The sequence below is a fragment of the Daphnia pulex genome, chromosome 10 (assembly GCF_021134715.1).
Source record: "Daphnia pulex isolate KAP4 chromosome 10, ASM2113471v1".
NCBI lineage: Eukaryota > Metazoa > Arthropoda > Branchiopoda > Diplostraca > Daphniidae > Daphnia > Daphnia pulex.
In genome coordinates, this window is record NC_060026.1 from 5,302,501 (window position 1) to 5,315,000 (window position 12,500).

General features: G+C 37.7%; 1 protein-coding gene, 1 long non-coding RNA gene and 4 other non-coding genes across 6 annotated transcripts; all 6 read right to left on the reverse strand.

Moving 5' to 3' along the window:
* Positions 1–324: 324 nt before the first annotated feature.
* Positions 325–396, reverse strand: Trnad-guc. The gene has a single exon. It is a non-coding gene; the product is annotated as a tRNA-Asp (tRNA).
* A 436-nt stretch (positions 397–832) lies between these two features.
* Trnay-gua lies at positions 833–904 on the reverse strand. The gene has a single exon. It is a non-coding gene; the product is annotated as a tRNA-Tyr (tRNA).
* Positions 905–1,340: 436 nt separating this feature from the next.
* On the reverse strand, positions 1,341–1,412 carry Trnay-gua. The gene has a single exon. It is a non-coding gene; the product is annotated as a tRNA-Tyr (tRNA).
* A 1,537-nt stretch (positions 1,413–2,949) lies between these two features.
* Trnay-gua lies at positions 2,950–3,021 on the reverse strand. Its single transcript has one exon. It is a non-coding gene; the product is annotated as a tRNA-Tyr (tRNA).
* A 1,468-nt stretch (positions 3,022–4,489) lies between these two features.
* On the reverse strand, positions 4,490–5,338 carry LOC124204818. Its single transcript, XM_046602028.1, has 2 exons — positions 4,991–5,338; positions 4,490–4,905 (listed from the first exon to the last, which is right to left on the reverse strand). Exons 1-2 carry the CDS (start codon positions 5,202–5,204, stop codon positions 4,682–4,684), a joined length of 438 nt encoding a protein of 145 aa, XP_046457984.1. The 5' UTR covers positions 5,205–5,338; the 3' UTR covers positions 4,490–4,681.
* Positions 5,339–5,743: 405 nt separating this feature from the next.
* On the reverse strand, positions 5,744–6,338 carry LOC124204326. Its single transcript, XR_006878839.1, has 3 exons — positions 6,273–6,338; positions 5,966–6,066; positions 5,744–5,903 (listed from the first exon to the last, which is right to left on the reverse strand). It is a non-coding gene; the product is annotated as an uncharacterized LOC124204326 (long non-coding RNA).
* Positions 6,339–12,500: the final 6,162 nt, after the last annotated feature.

Consider the following 12,500-nt stretch of genomic DNA (forward strand, 5'->3'; position numbering starts at 1 on the left):
GGACACTCACTGGGCAACAACCATAGACAGTTTAGTCCATTGTAGCTAAGCGATTGTAAAATTATATGTGACTTCCGAAGTTTCGTTAAACACGAGACTTATTGTTTTTTAGTTTTTTTTTCAACAACGAACAAAGCAACAAGATTTATCTGACTTATTATTGCAGCAATTCACTCTAATCACCATTAAATGGATGAGAGAAACGACTTCAGCTTATTGTGACAAAAATATTAGACAAAATCGTTCACTCTAGGTTTTTGAAGTCATTATGCAACAAAGCTGTTGTTTAACGTATCAATCAGGTTGATTAAATTAAAATATTGCCTCCCCGGCGGGGAATTGAACCCCGGTCTCCCGCGTGACAGGCGGGGATACTCACCACTATACTACCGAGGATCCGATGTATGGTTCAAGTCATGAAATCTGTTCACTATATTTCAGAGGTTTTTTAGCAATTTTAACAACACACCAAATATCAAGCAACTGTCGGGTACACTAGCACCAACTTGGACACTCACTGGGCAACAACCATAGACAGTTTAGTCCATTGTAGCTAAGCGATTGTAAAATTATATGTGACTTCCGAAGTTTCGTTAAACACGAGACTTATTGTTTTTTAGTTTTTTTTTCAACAACGAACAAAGCAACAAGATTTAACTGACTTATTATTGCAGCAATTCACTCTAATCACCATTAAATGGATGAGAGAAACGACTTCAGCTTATTGTGACAAAAATATTAGACAAAATCGTTCACTCTAGGTTTTTGAAGTCATTATGCAACAAAGCTGTTGTTTAACGTATCAATCAGGTTGATTAAATTAAAATATTGCCTCCCCGGCGGGGAATTGAATCCCGGTCTCCCGCGTTACAGGCGGGGATACTCACCACTATACTACCGAGGATCCAATGATTGGTTCAAGTCATGAAATGTGTTCCCTATATTTCAGAGGTTTTTTAGCAATTTCAACAACACACCAAATATCAAGCAACTGTCGGGTACACTGGCACCAACTTGGACACTCACTGGGCAACAACCATAGACAGTTTAGTCCATTGTAGCTAAGCGATGGTAAAATTATATGTGACTTCCGAAGTTTCGTTAAACACGAGACTTATTGTTTTTTAGTTTTTTTTTCAACAACGAACAAAGCAACAAGATTTAACTGACTTATTATTGCAGCAATTCACTCTAATCACCATTAAATGGATGAGAGAAACGACTTCAGCTTATTGTGACAAAAATATTAGACAAAATCGTTCACTCTAGGTTTTTGAAGTCATTATGCAACAAAGCTGTGGTTTAACGTATCAATCAGGTTGATTAAATTAAAATATTGCCTCCCCGGCGGGGAATTGAATCCCGGTCTCCCGCGTTACAGGCGGGGATACTCACCACTATACTACCGAGGATCCAATGATTGGTTCAAGTCATGAAATGTGTTCCCTATATTTCAGAGGTTTTTTAGCAATTTCAACAACACACCAAATATCAAGCAACTGTCGGGTACACTGGCACCAACTTGGACACTCACTGGGCAACAACCATAGACAGTTTAGTCCATTGTAGCTAAGCGATTGTAAAATTATATGTGACTTCCGAAGTTTCGTTAAACACGAGACTTATTGTTTTTTAGTTTTTTTTTCAACAACGAACAAAGCAACAAGATTTAACTGACTTATTATTGCAGCAATTCACTCTAATCACCATTAAATGGATGAGAGAAACGACTTCAGCTTACTGTGACAATAATATTAGACAAAATCGTTCACTCTAGGTTTCTGAAGTCATTATGCAACAAAGCTGTTGTTTAACGTATCAATCAGGTTGATTAAATTAAAATATTGCCTCCCCGGTCTCCCACGTGACAGGCGGGGATACTCACCACTATACTACCGAGGATCCAATGCTTGGTTCAAGTCATGAAATCTGTTCCCTATATTTCAGAGGTTTTTTAGCAATTTTAACAACACACCAAATATCAAGCAAATGTCGGGTACACTGGCACCAACTTGGACACTCACTGGGCAACAACCATAGACAGTTTAGTCCATTGTAGCTAAGCGATTGTAAAATTATATGTGACTTCCGAAGTTTCGTTAAACACGAGACTTATTGTTTTTTAGTTTTTTTTTCAACAACGAACAAAGCAACAAGATTTATCTGACTTATTATTGCAGCAATTCACTCTAATCACCATTAAATGGATGAGAGAAACGACTTCAGCTTATTGTGACAAAAATATTAGACAAAATCGTTCACTCTAGGTTTTTGAAGTCATTATGCAACAAAGCTGTTGTTTAACGTATCAATCAGGTTGATTAAATTAAAATATTGCCTCCCCGGCGGGGAATTGAACCCCGGTCTCCCGCGTGACAGGCGGGGATACTCACCACTATACATGTGAAATATCGGTGAGCGCGGCGATACTTCGCTGGGATTTCTCCCAGTTTGTTCGGCCGGACCTAGAGCTATCGATCGCTCAATCGGTACTTACTTTCTTCTACCGAGGATCCGATGTATGGTTCAAGTCATGAAATCTGTTCCCTATATTTCAGAGGTTTTTTAGCAATTTTAACAACACACCAAATATCAAGCAACTGTCGGGTACACTAGCACCAACTTGGACACTCACTGGGCAACAACCATAGACAGTTTAGTCCATTGTAGCTAAGCGATTGTAAAATTATATGTGACTTCCGAAGTTTCGTTAAACACGAGACTTATTGTTTTTTAGTTTTTTTTTCAACAACGAACAAAGCAACAAGATTTAACTGACTTATTATTGCAGCAATTCACTCTAATCACCATTAAATGGATGAGAGAAACGACTTCAGCTTACTGTGACAATAATATTAGACAAAATCGTTCACTCTAGGTTTCTGAAGTCATTATGCAACAAAGCTGTTGTTTAACGTATCAATCAGGTTGATTAAATTAAAATATTGCCTCCCCGGCGGGGAATTGAATCCCGGTCTCCCGCGTTACAGGCGGGGATACTCACCACTATACTACCGAGGATCCAATGATTGGTTCAAGTCATGAAATCTGTTCCCTATATTTCAGAGGTTTTTTAGCAATTTCAACAACACACCAAATATCAAGCAACTTTCGGGTACACTGGCACCAACTTGGACACTCACTGGGCAACAACCATAGACAGTTTAGTCCATTGTAGCTAAGCGATTGTAAAATTATATGTGACTTCCGAAGGTTCGTTAAACACGAGTCTTATTGTTTTTTGGTTTTTTTTCAACAACGAACAAAGCAACAAGATTTAACTGACTTATTATTGCAGCAATTCACTCTAATCACCATTAAATGGATGAGAGAAACGACTTCAGCTTACTGTGACAATAATATTAGACAAAATCGTTCACTCTAGGTTTCTGAAGTCATTATGCAACAAAGCTGTTGTTTAACGTATCAATCAGGTTGATTAAATTAAAATATTGCCTCCCCGGCGGGGAATTGAACCCCGGTCTCCCGCGTGACAGGCGGGGATACTCACCACTATACTACCGAGGATCCGATGTATGATTCAAGTCATGATATCTGTTCCCTATATTTCAGAGGTTTTTTAGCAATTTTAACAACACACCAAATATCAAACAACTGTCGGGTACACTGGCACCAACTTGGACACTCACTGGGCAACAACCATAGACAGTTTAGTCCATTGTAGCTAAGCGATTGTAAAATTATATGTGACTTCCGAAGGTTCGTTAAACACGAGTCTTATTGTTTTTTAGTTTTTTTTCAACAACGAACAAAGCAACAAGATTTAACTGACTTATTATTGCAGCAATTCACTCTAATCACCATTAAATGGATGAGAGAAACGACTTCAGCTTACTGTGACAATAATATTAGACAAAATCGTTCACTCTAGGTTTCTGAAGTCATTATGCAACAAAGCTGTTGTTTAACGTATCAATCAGGTTGATTAAATTAAAATATTGCCTCCCCCCCGTACGGTATGGTGAGCTAGGTAGAAGCTTAGCGCAAGCTTCGGAGCGCAGGCTCCCATAATAGTGTAAGCTTCCAGGAGGCAAGTTAGATTTGCTCCGATGCAATGTAAGGGATTTTAACCGAGATGCCAGCTTAGCTATTGAAAAATAGCGTCTAGCTTGATTTGCGTAACTATAATTTTTGCTTACGTCCAGTAAGCTAGCCTATAGTATAAATTCAATTCGTAAAGCTTAATATATTTGCACGATCGTTTTCCAAATCAAGTTGTAGCTTGTATTAATCTAGCCTGTAAATAACTAAATTAAAAATACATTGATTTTAATTAAACTCAAGATTTGTAGACACAATGAATTGTATTGTCACTCTAGATTGTTCCGTGGCTTTAAAAACAGAATCAAGGGGCCAAATTGAGACATTAAGGGAAAATTCACACAAGTGTGAAAAACGAGTGGGAAATAAACGTACATTTAAGAAACTTGGCTTCAAAAACCGATTTAAGGGCAGCAAATTAGGGCAGTAAGGTAAAATTCACACAAGTGTGAACAACTAGTGGGAAATAGGGTTAAACGTACGTTTAAGACCAATAAAAACATTTCGCACGGCATTAGAGGAATTAAAATACGTGACAATCAATCAATTGGATAGAATAAAATTGAACTCGAGCACAAAATGGCAGGACAGTGGGAACGTAAAATGTACGCGAATAAACTTAGGCTGAGTCATTTTCTTCTATTTGCTGGTTGTTATCAAGCAATCCATTGTTATTAGCTTCACCACCAAATATGTCATCTTCAACGTTTTGCTGCTGCCCTTTTAAATTCTTCTTCTTTGTTTTTGAGTGGCTATTCACAAGCTTTGCGGTTATGGCGGCCTTAATTTGTTCCTTGGAAAGATCATTGTTGTGCCATGTCTTCCATCTCGGAAGAATGAAATCTAAGAAAAGTGAAATTTAATTAAGTGTTTAAACAAAAAGCTATTCAATAGAATAACGACAATAACTAATAAAAAAAGATCTTACTGGTCATAGCATCTATGGTAGAGACCGGGAACGGCTTCTTTGGCTTACTGTTCGGGATTGAACGGCATGCACGACCACTGAGAGAGTATTCAGCTTGCTCTTGGGGCAGGATAAAATAATCAATTAAAGTTCCCACCATTGCATTGAGCGAATCCTTCGATTGACCTTCTCTCCCGTAACAAATTGCATCACGCAGAGCATTGTACTCGATCATTATGTTACCATCGAATGGAACCTATACAAATATTGGTCAAAATAAGTTTTAAAAATAACAAAATAAGCCATCAGCGGCCATCAATTACCATCCGCTTAGCAGCAGACTGAGAAGGACTCGCAGCTGGTGTAGGAGGTAATGCTTCCGGTCGTCTATTCAAGTTAGAAACAGCGTCAGTAAGATGGAGGAGAATATCTTTCATTTCTAAGAAGAAAAAAAAACATATTATTAAAGACTTTATTAGGATTTAACTTTCTCAATTCCATACGTTGTGCTAACTCTCGTGGCTCTTCGTACCACGAGCGTAGAACTTCCAAAGTATCAGTCAGTTCATCATTTTCGTCTTCCTTTTTCTTTAAATCTCTTTTAAGTCGAGTGATGGTGTCTTCAAGTTGCCTATTTGTGGACTTCAGTTCATCAATTTCCTTTAAAATAAAATTATGAAGAAATGTAATAAAAGTCTCCTTTTGACACACTAAAGAGAAATGTTTACCTCAACAAGTTGTTCTTCTGCAGGGTTGGGTTTGCTTTTCTTAGCTACTGCTGAAAATGATGCTCCCTGTGTTGTGTCGCCTTCAGGATACACAAGACTCCTTCTTGCCTTCTGTTTTGTGCCACGTAGCTCATTTGTATTCTTCTTTGCTGAAGATTTATCAAGAATGAGCTGTTGTCTGAGTTCAAGCAGGTTTTCTTGGTTACCTGTAAGGATCGACAAAGAATAAATATTTGTCATAATTTCAATAAGCTGTAGTTATACTTACTCGATATAGCCACAGCAACTCCAGGTCTGTGATCACAATCAACAAAATTGTTTTTCTCATAAACTCTTTCGCAGATTGCTGAATTGAAATCTTTGGGCCACCTATAGAGCACACAATTAATAAAGAACCAAAATTAGAACATTAAATGAAACGAGCATTTAAGATTTCACTCGTCAACATTTGCCAACATTTGCCAAACCAGGTTTATATGATATTACATGAATAGAATAGCATTAGGCTAAATGCTACAATAAAGTTACATCAAAAGTTGAACAAAGTCATACACAAAAAATCCAAAACATTTTACCTGATCACTAGTTTGGTTCTTTCTCTAACCCATATTTCTTGTACTGTTGTAATCACGTCTTTTTTTCATCGTCTGTCAGAATTGGACTCTTAACTGAACTAATTGTCCCTATACCAGGTTCACCAATGGTAAAATCAAAAAGAACAAACATATTTTAGGCCAGTTAAAATATGTTTTCGTTATTAGAAAGAATTCGTGTCGATTCCTAGCAAGATTGAAAACGTGACGGCTTAACAAGACAGCTAACAGTTTTGGAGGGAAAAAGCCGATCAGGAACAGGGCTGCCAGAACTAATTTTACAAATAACCTCAAATGGTTAAAAAAAACTGTTTTATCATATATAAAAAAGAGACTAATAACTTTAAAAAAATAAACAAAAAAAAATGAAATTTAGATAATTATTATCATAATTTTGCAGCGCTACTTTAACAAAATCATTTTAACAGATTTAATGCGATTTTTTAAGTTTAATCGTCTGCTGTAGTACTGCTGTCAAAAATTCAAACTACGATCATTTTTATTTATTTTGAAGTGTAACATTAAAATGGCAGGGAATGGTAGTTTTGGGTCATCGAAGTGGACTAAGAAAAGAAGAAACAAGCGATTAGCTACTGAAGATGTTGACAACATTTTGAAAGAGGCAGAAGCGAAAAAAATTAGGCCCACCGATAATCTTGTGAAAAATATGCCCTCTCTGCTGTTGTTGGAAGAGAATTATTCTAAAGATATAGCTCAGGTACAAACTAAATTCGTTTTTTTTTAAATTTGGGTAATGAGACATTATAATATAGTTAAGCTTATTAACATTTATCTGTTAGGAAAAGGATAACAGCCCTTGTGATTCAAGCTCGCAATCAAATATCATTGATTGTTGTGATTCACCCATTACCTTGAGCGAACAAACTAATGCATGTGGAATTAATATTCCACACATTTCAGAACACACGTATCAGGAACTGGAATTTAACAATTTTGAAGATTTTTTTAGTGATATCGAGGAAGAGGTAGGCATACTATTTATTGAACATGGTTTATTGGATTCATAGGCAGCATACATTTTTGTGTTACAGGACGAAGTATATGAAGCCCACCCATCAGTTTACTTGCCTCTACTCTGTGTTGCAAACTATTTAAGGCATCATCTTACTAAAAGTGCCCTAGAAGATCACCTTTTCAATGTGAGGTTAGCGTCCCACTCCAATGTGAAAGAGTTGAGCAGCCAACATAACTTGTTAAGAAAATATTCCCATTTGAGGAGTGAAGTTACGAAAATTTTTGTTTGCCCCTCGAAAAAATGTCCTTCCGTATTGACTATGAAGCAAGATAATCCTGAAGAGATACAACTACGACAGCCTTGTGGTCACAAATTTATCAAAAGTGTGCATCGACCATGTTTCATTTTGCGAATGCCAATCGAGAAGCAATTGGTGTATTTTATCGAGCACCACGGCATTAAACTAAAAGAAATGGATTCAAACTACCGAGGAGATTTACATTCTGGCGAATGCTACAAAAAGTTGAGAGACAAAGGTTTCATTGACGACCTGACCATCACCGTGATCTGGAATACGGATGGAGCTCAGCCTTATAAGATGAGCAAAAACGGAATTTGGCCTTTCATGGCCACGATAAATGAAGCACCATACAAACTTCGAAGAAATTACGTAATTTTGCTGGCATTGTGGTTTGGCAACAAAAAACCACCTTTGCATGCATTTTTGGACTGGATAGTAAAAGAGTGGGCTAGACTGGAAAATGACGGGATAAATGTAAAAGGAATCCATTACAAAATCCGTGTTTTGGTTATTACTACTGACACGATGGCCCGTCCACTTATACGCAACACTACGCAGTTCAACGGACAGTTCGGATGCGATTTCTGTTTACATCCAGGTATCGATTGAAACCAGTAACGTTCATGTTTTTCAAGATCAATAATAATTGTGTTTTACAGGTGAACAAATTAAAAAGGGAAGAGGTTCAACTCGCATTTATTTAGAAAAACCAGAACCTTTTGAATTGAGAAGTATGGAACAACATAAGGAAGACTTGAATATTGCCAAGGCGACCCGAAAACCTTCCCACGGTGTCTGTGGCCCAACACCTTTAGCCGACTTACCCGGGTTCGATTTTATCAAGGCTTTTGTCCCGGAATATATGCACTCCTGTTGCCAAGGAGTTTTTAAACTAATGATTAAGCTATGGACTTTTCAAAAATATTCCAAGGAACCTTGGTCTGTCAGGGGAAAGTTGGAAGTGCTAAACTCCCGGCTGTTGAACACAAAACCACCTTATGAAATCACCCGGGTTATGATAGCATTAGATGATTTGAGCAATTGGAAAGCTTCTATGTTTAGAGCCTTTGTTCTTTTTTATGTTGATGTCTTAGAAGATGTACTCCCCAAAGAATTTTTTGATCATTTCGTAAATCTTAGCTACGGGATGTTTGTTCTTTTGCAAGAAAAGGTATCCGTATCAGACGTAGAGAAAATTAAAGTTCTTTTTAGGCATTTTGTGATTGATTTTGAAAAACTTTATGGCGCCACTCATGTAGGAATCAACGTTCATTTTCTCATTCATCTTTCGCAAAGCGTGCTTGATTGGGGATGCTTGTGGACTACATCGACGTTTATTCCTGAGTGGTTTAATGGGGTGTTGATGTCTTTGTCGAATGGGACTCAAGCGATTGCGGATCAGATGGCAACAAATTATTTGTTGAAACTTACTGTTCGTGACGAGGCCGTGACGCTGTTACAAAAATATATCTTGCCTCCCCATGTAACAAGACAACTCTGCGAATTACTCCGCTTGCCAAAGGAGACGCCACGAGGATTTTCAAAAGGGACATTTTCAAATAACGATAAAGTTGAACTTCTCGGCCATTCATCCGTACGGAATGTTACTCAAAATGAAAAAAACGCTCTTTGTAGTTTGCTCGCATCGAATTCCGATTTCCGCTCCCCTTCATTCCAAAATGCAAAATTTTTTTCTCGAATCAAATTGATTTCATCGGGGTCAATTTTCACTACAACCAGCTACAAAAGATCTCCCAAACGGATAAATTATTGTGCTCTGACAAATGATGGGGAATTCTTGTTCATTGAAAATTTTGTCTGTCTGCCCCATGAGTCGAAAGGGGATCATATATTTATTCTGGGAAATGTGTTGGGGGTTCAAAGTAAAGTTCATTTCCTTCCGAAACTGATTGATGGTATTACATTTTCTATAATTCCCGGTATGATGACAAAATTAGTGGGGAAAGGAGAGCTGGTAGCTTTCAACGCGCTTGATATCAAATCAAAATGTGTCGTTGCCAGCGAGCACAATTTGACAGAGTCGTATGTTGTAACTGCTCTCCCTAATAACTTAGAAACTGATTGATCAATAAAGTCTGTAACTGGATAATTAACTAAACCGCAAATCAATAAAAAGAAACAAAACTGTAGACTATTGTAAACTGTATTTCAATAAGCGATGAATGAGTATATAATCAAATTATTACTTTTATAGGTAATGTTGAGCCAAATATATAATTAAGAACGACCAATTTAAACTATTACCAGACAAGTAAAAAGTATGCTAGTCACTGTTGAACTAGCTTGAAGTATAGTTTTAAATATATTTTACCTAAAATACACCATACTTTCAATTATCAAGCATCCGCCTACCTTACAAAAAGACAAGCAAATAATGCCAACTTATACTTAGTTCTGGATTGCTTGCCGCTCGCTTTGCTTTAAGTTTTAAAAATCAAGTTTTGTACTTCGAAGCATTGCAAGTATGGGCGTTGCTAGAGTTCCGTCTCCCTTTTTTATCAGAATCGAGTTAAACTTTCCGCAAGGTTTTTTCATACTTGTGAAGCTTTAACCTAGTACCGCGCAACCTTGTTACAAGTTTATTTTTTTGGACAAGCTAACCGTCGCGTACGGGCCGGCGGGGAATTGAACCCCGGTCTCCCGCGTGACAGGCGGGGATACTCACCACTATACTACCGAGGATCCAATGATTGGTTCAAGTCATGAAATCTGTTCCTTATATTTCAGAGGTTTTTTAGCAATTTCAACAACACACAAAATATCAAGCAACTTTCGGGTACACTGGCACCAACTTGGACACTCACTGGGCAACAACCATAGACAGTTTAGTCCATTGTAGCTAAGCGATTGTAAAATTATATGTGACTTCCGAAGGTTCGTTAAACACGAGTTTTATTGTTTTTTGGTTTTTTTTCAACAACGAACAAAGCAACAAGATTTAACTGACTTATTATTGCAGCAATTCACTCTAATCACCATTAAATGGATGAGAGAAACGACTTCAGCTTACTGTGACAATAATATTAGACAAAATCGTTCACTCTAGGTTTCTGAAGTCATTATGCAACAAAGCTGTTGTTTAACGTATCAATCAGGTTGATTAAATTAAAATATTGCCTCCCCGGCGGGGAATTGAACCCCGGTCTCCCGCGTGACAGGCGGGGATACTCACCACTATACTACCGAGGATCCGATGTATGGTTCAAGTCATGATATCTGTTCCCTATATTTCAGAGGTTTTTTAGCAATTTTAACAACACACCAAATATCAAGCAACTGTCGGGTACACTGGCACCAACTTGGACACTCACTGGGAAACAACCATAGACAGTTAAGTCCATTGTAGCTAAGCGATTGTAAAATTATATGTGACTTCCGAAGGTTCGTTAAACACGAGTCTTATTGTTTTTTGGTTTTTTTTCAACAACGAACAAAGCAACAAGATTTAACTGACTTATTATTGCAGCAATTCACTCTAATCACCATTAAATGGATGAGAGAAACGACTTCAGCTTACTGTGACAATAATATTAGACAAAATCGTTCACTCTAGGTTTCTGAAGTCATTATGCAACAAAGCTGTTGTTTAACGTATCAATCAGGTTGATTAAATTAAAATATTGCCTCCCCGGCGGGGAATTGAACCCCGGTCTCCCGCGTGACAGGCGGGGATACTCACCACTATACTACCGAGGATCAAATGATTGGTTCAAGTCATGAAATCTGTTCCCTATATTTCAGAGGTTTTTTAGCAATTTCAACAACACACCAAATATCAAGCAACTGTCGGGTACACTGGCACCAACTTGAACACTCACTGGGAAACAACCATAGACAGTTTAGTCCATTGTAGCTAAGCGATTTTAAAATTATATGTGACTTCCGAAGGTTCGTTAAACAAGAGTCTTATTGTTTTTTGGGTTTTTTTTCAACAACGAACAAAGCAACAAGATTTATCTGACTTATTATTGCAGCAATTCACTTAAATCACCATTAAATGGATGAGAGAAACGACTTCAGCTTACTGTGACAAAAATATTAGACAAAATCGTTCACTCTAGGTTTTTGAAGTCATTATGCAACAAAGCTGTTGTTTAACGTATCAATCAGGTTGATTAAATTAAATTATTGCCTCCCCGGCGGGGAATTGAACCCCGGTCTCCCGCGTGACAGGCGGGGATACTCACCACTATACTACCGAGGATTCGTTGTTTTGGTTCAAGTCATGAAATCTGTTCCCTATATTTCAGAGGTTTTTTAGCAATTTTAACAACACACCAAATATCAAGCAACTGTCGGGTACACTGGCACCAACTTGTACACTCACTGGGCAACAACCATAGACAGTTTAGTCCATTGTAGCTAAGCGATTGTAAAATTATATGTGACTTCCGAAGGTTCGTTAAACACGAGTCTTATTGTTTTTTGGTTTTTTTTTCAACAACGAACAAAGCAACAAGATTTAACTGACTTATTATTGCAGCAATTCACTCTAATCACCATTAAATGGATGAGAGAAACGACTTCAGCTTACTGTGACAATAATATTAGACAAAATCGTTCACTCTAGGTGTCTGAAGTCATTATGCAACAAAGCTGTTGTTTAACGTATCAATCAGGTTGATTAAATTAAAACATTGCCTCCCCGGCGGGGAATTGAACCCCGGTCTCCCGCGTGACAGGCGGGGATACTCACCACTATACTACAGAGGATCCAATAATTGGTTCAAGTCATGAAATCTGTTCCCTATATTTCAGAGGTTTTTTAGCAATTTCAACAACACACCAAATATCAAGCAACTGTCGGGTACACTGGCACCAACTTGGACACTCACTGGGCAACAACCATAGACAGTTTAGTCCATTGTAGCTAAGCGATTGTAAAATTATATGTGACTTCCGAAGTTTCGTT

Coding starts and splice junctions, on each gene's coding strand:
- LOC124204818 (XM_046602028.1), bottom strand. CDS start 5,204: ATGATCGAGTACAATGCTCTGCGTGATGCAATTTGTTACGGGAGAGAA. Junction 4,906..4,990: donor TACCATAGATGCTATGACCA/GTAAGATCTTTT, acceptor CACTTTTCTTAG/ATTTCATTCTTCCGAGATGG.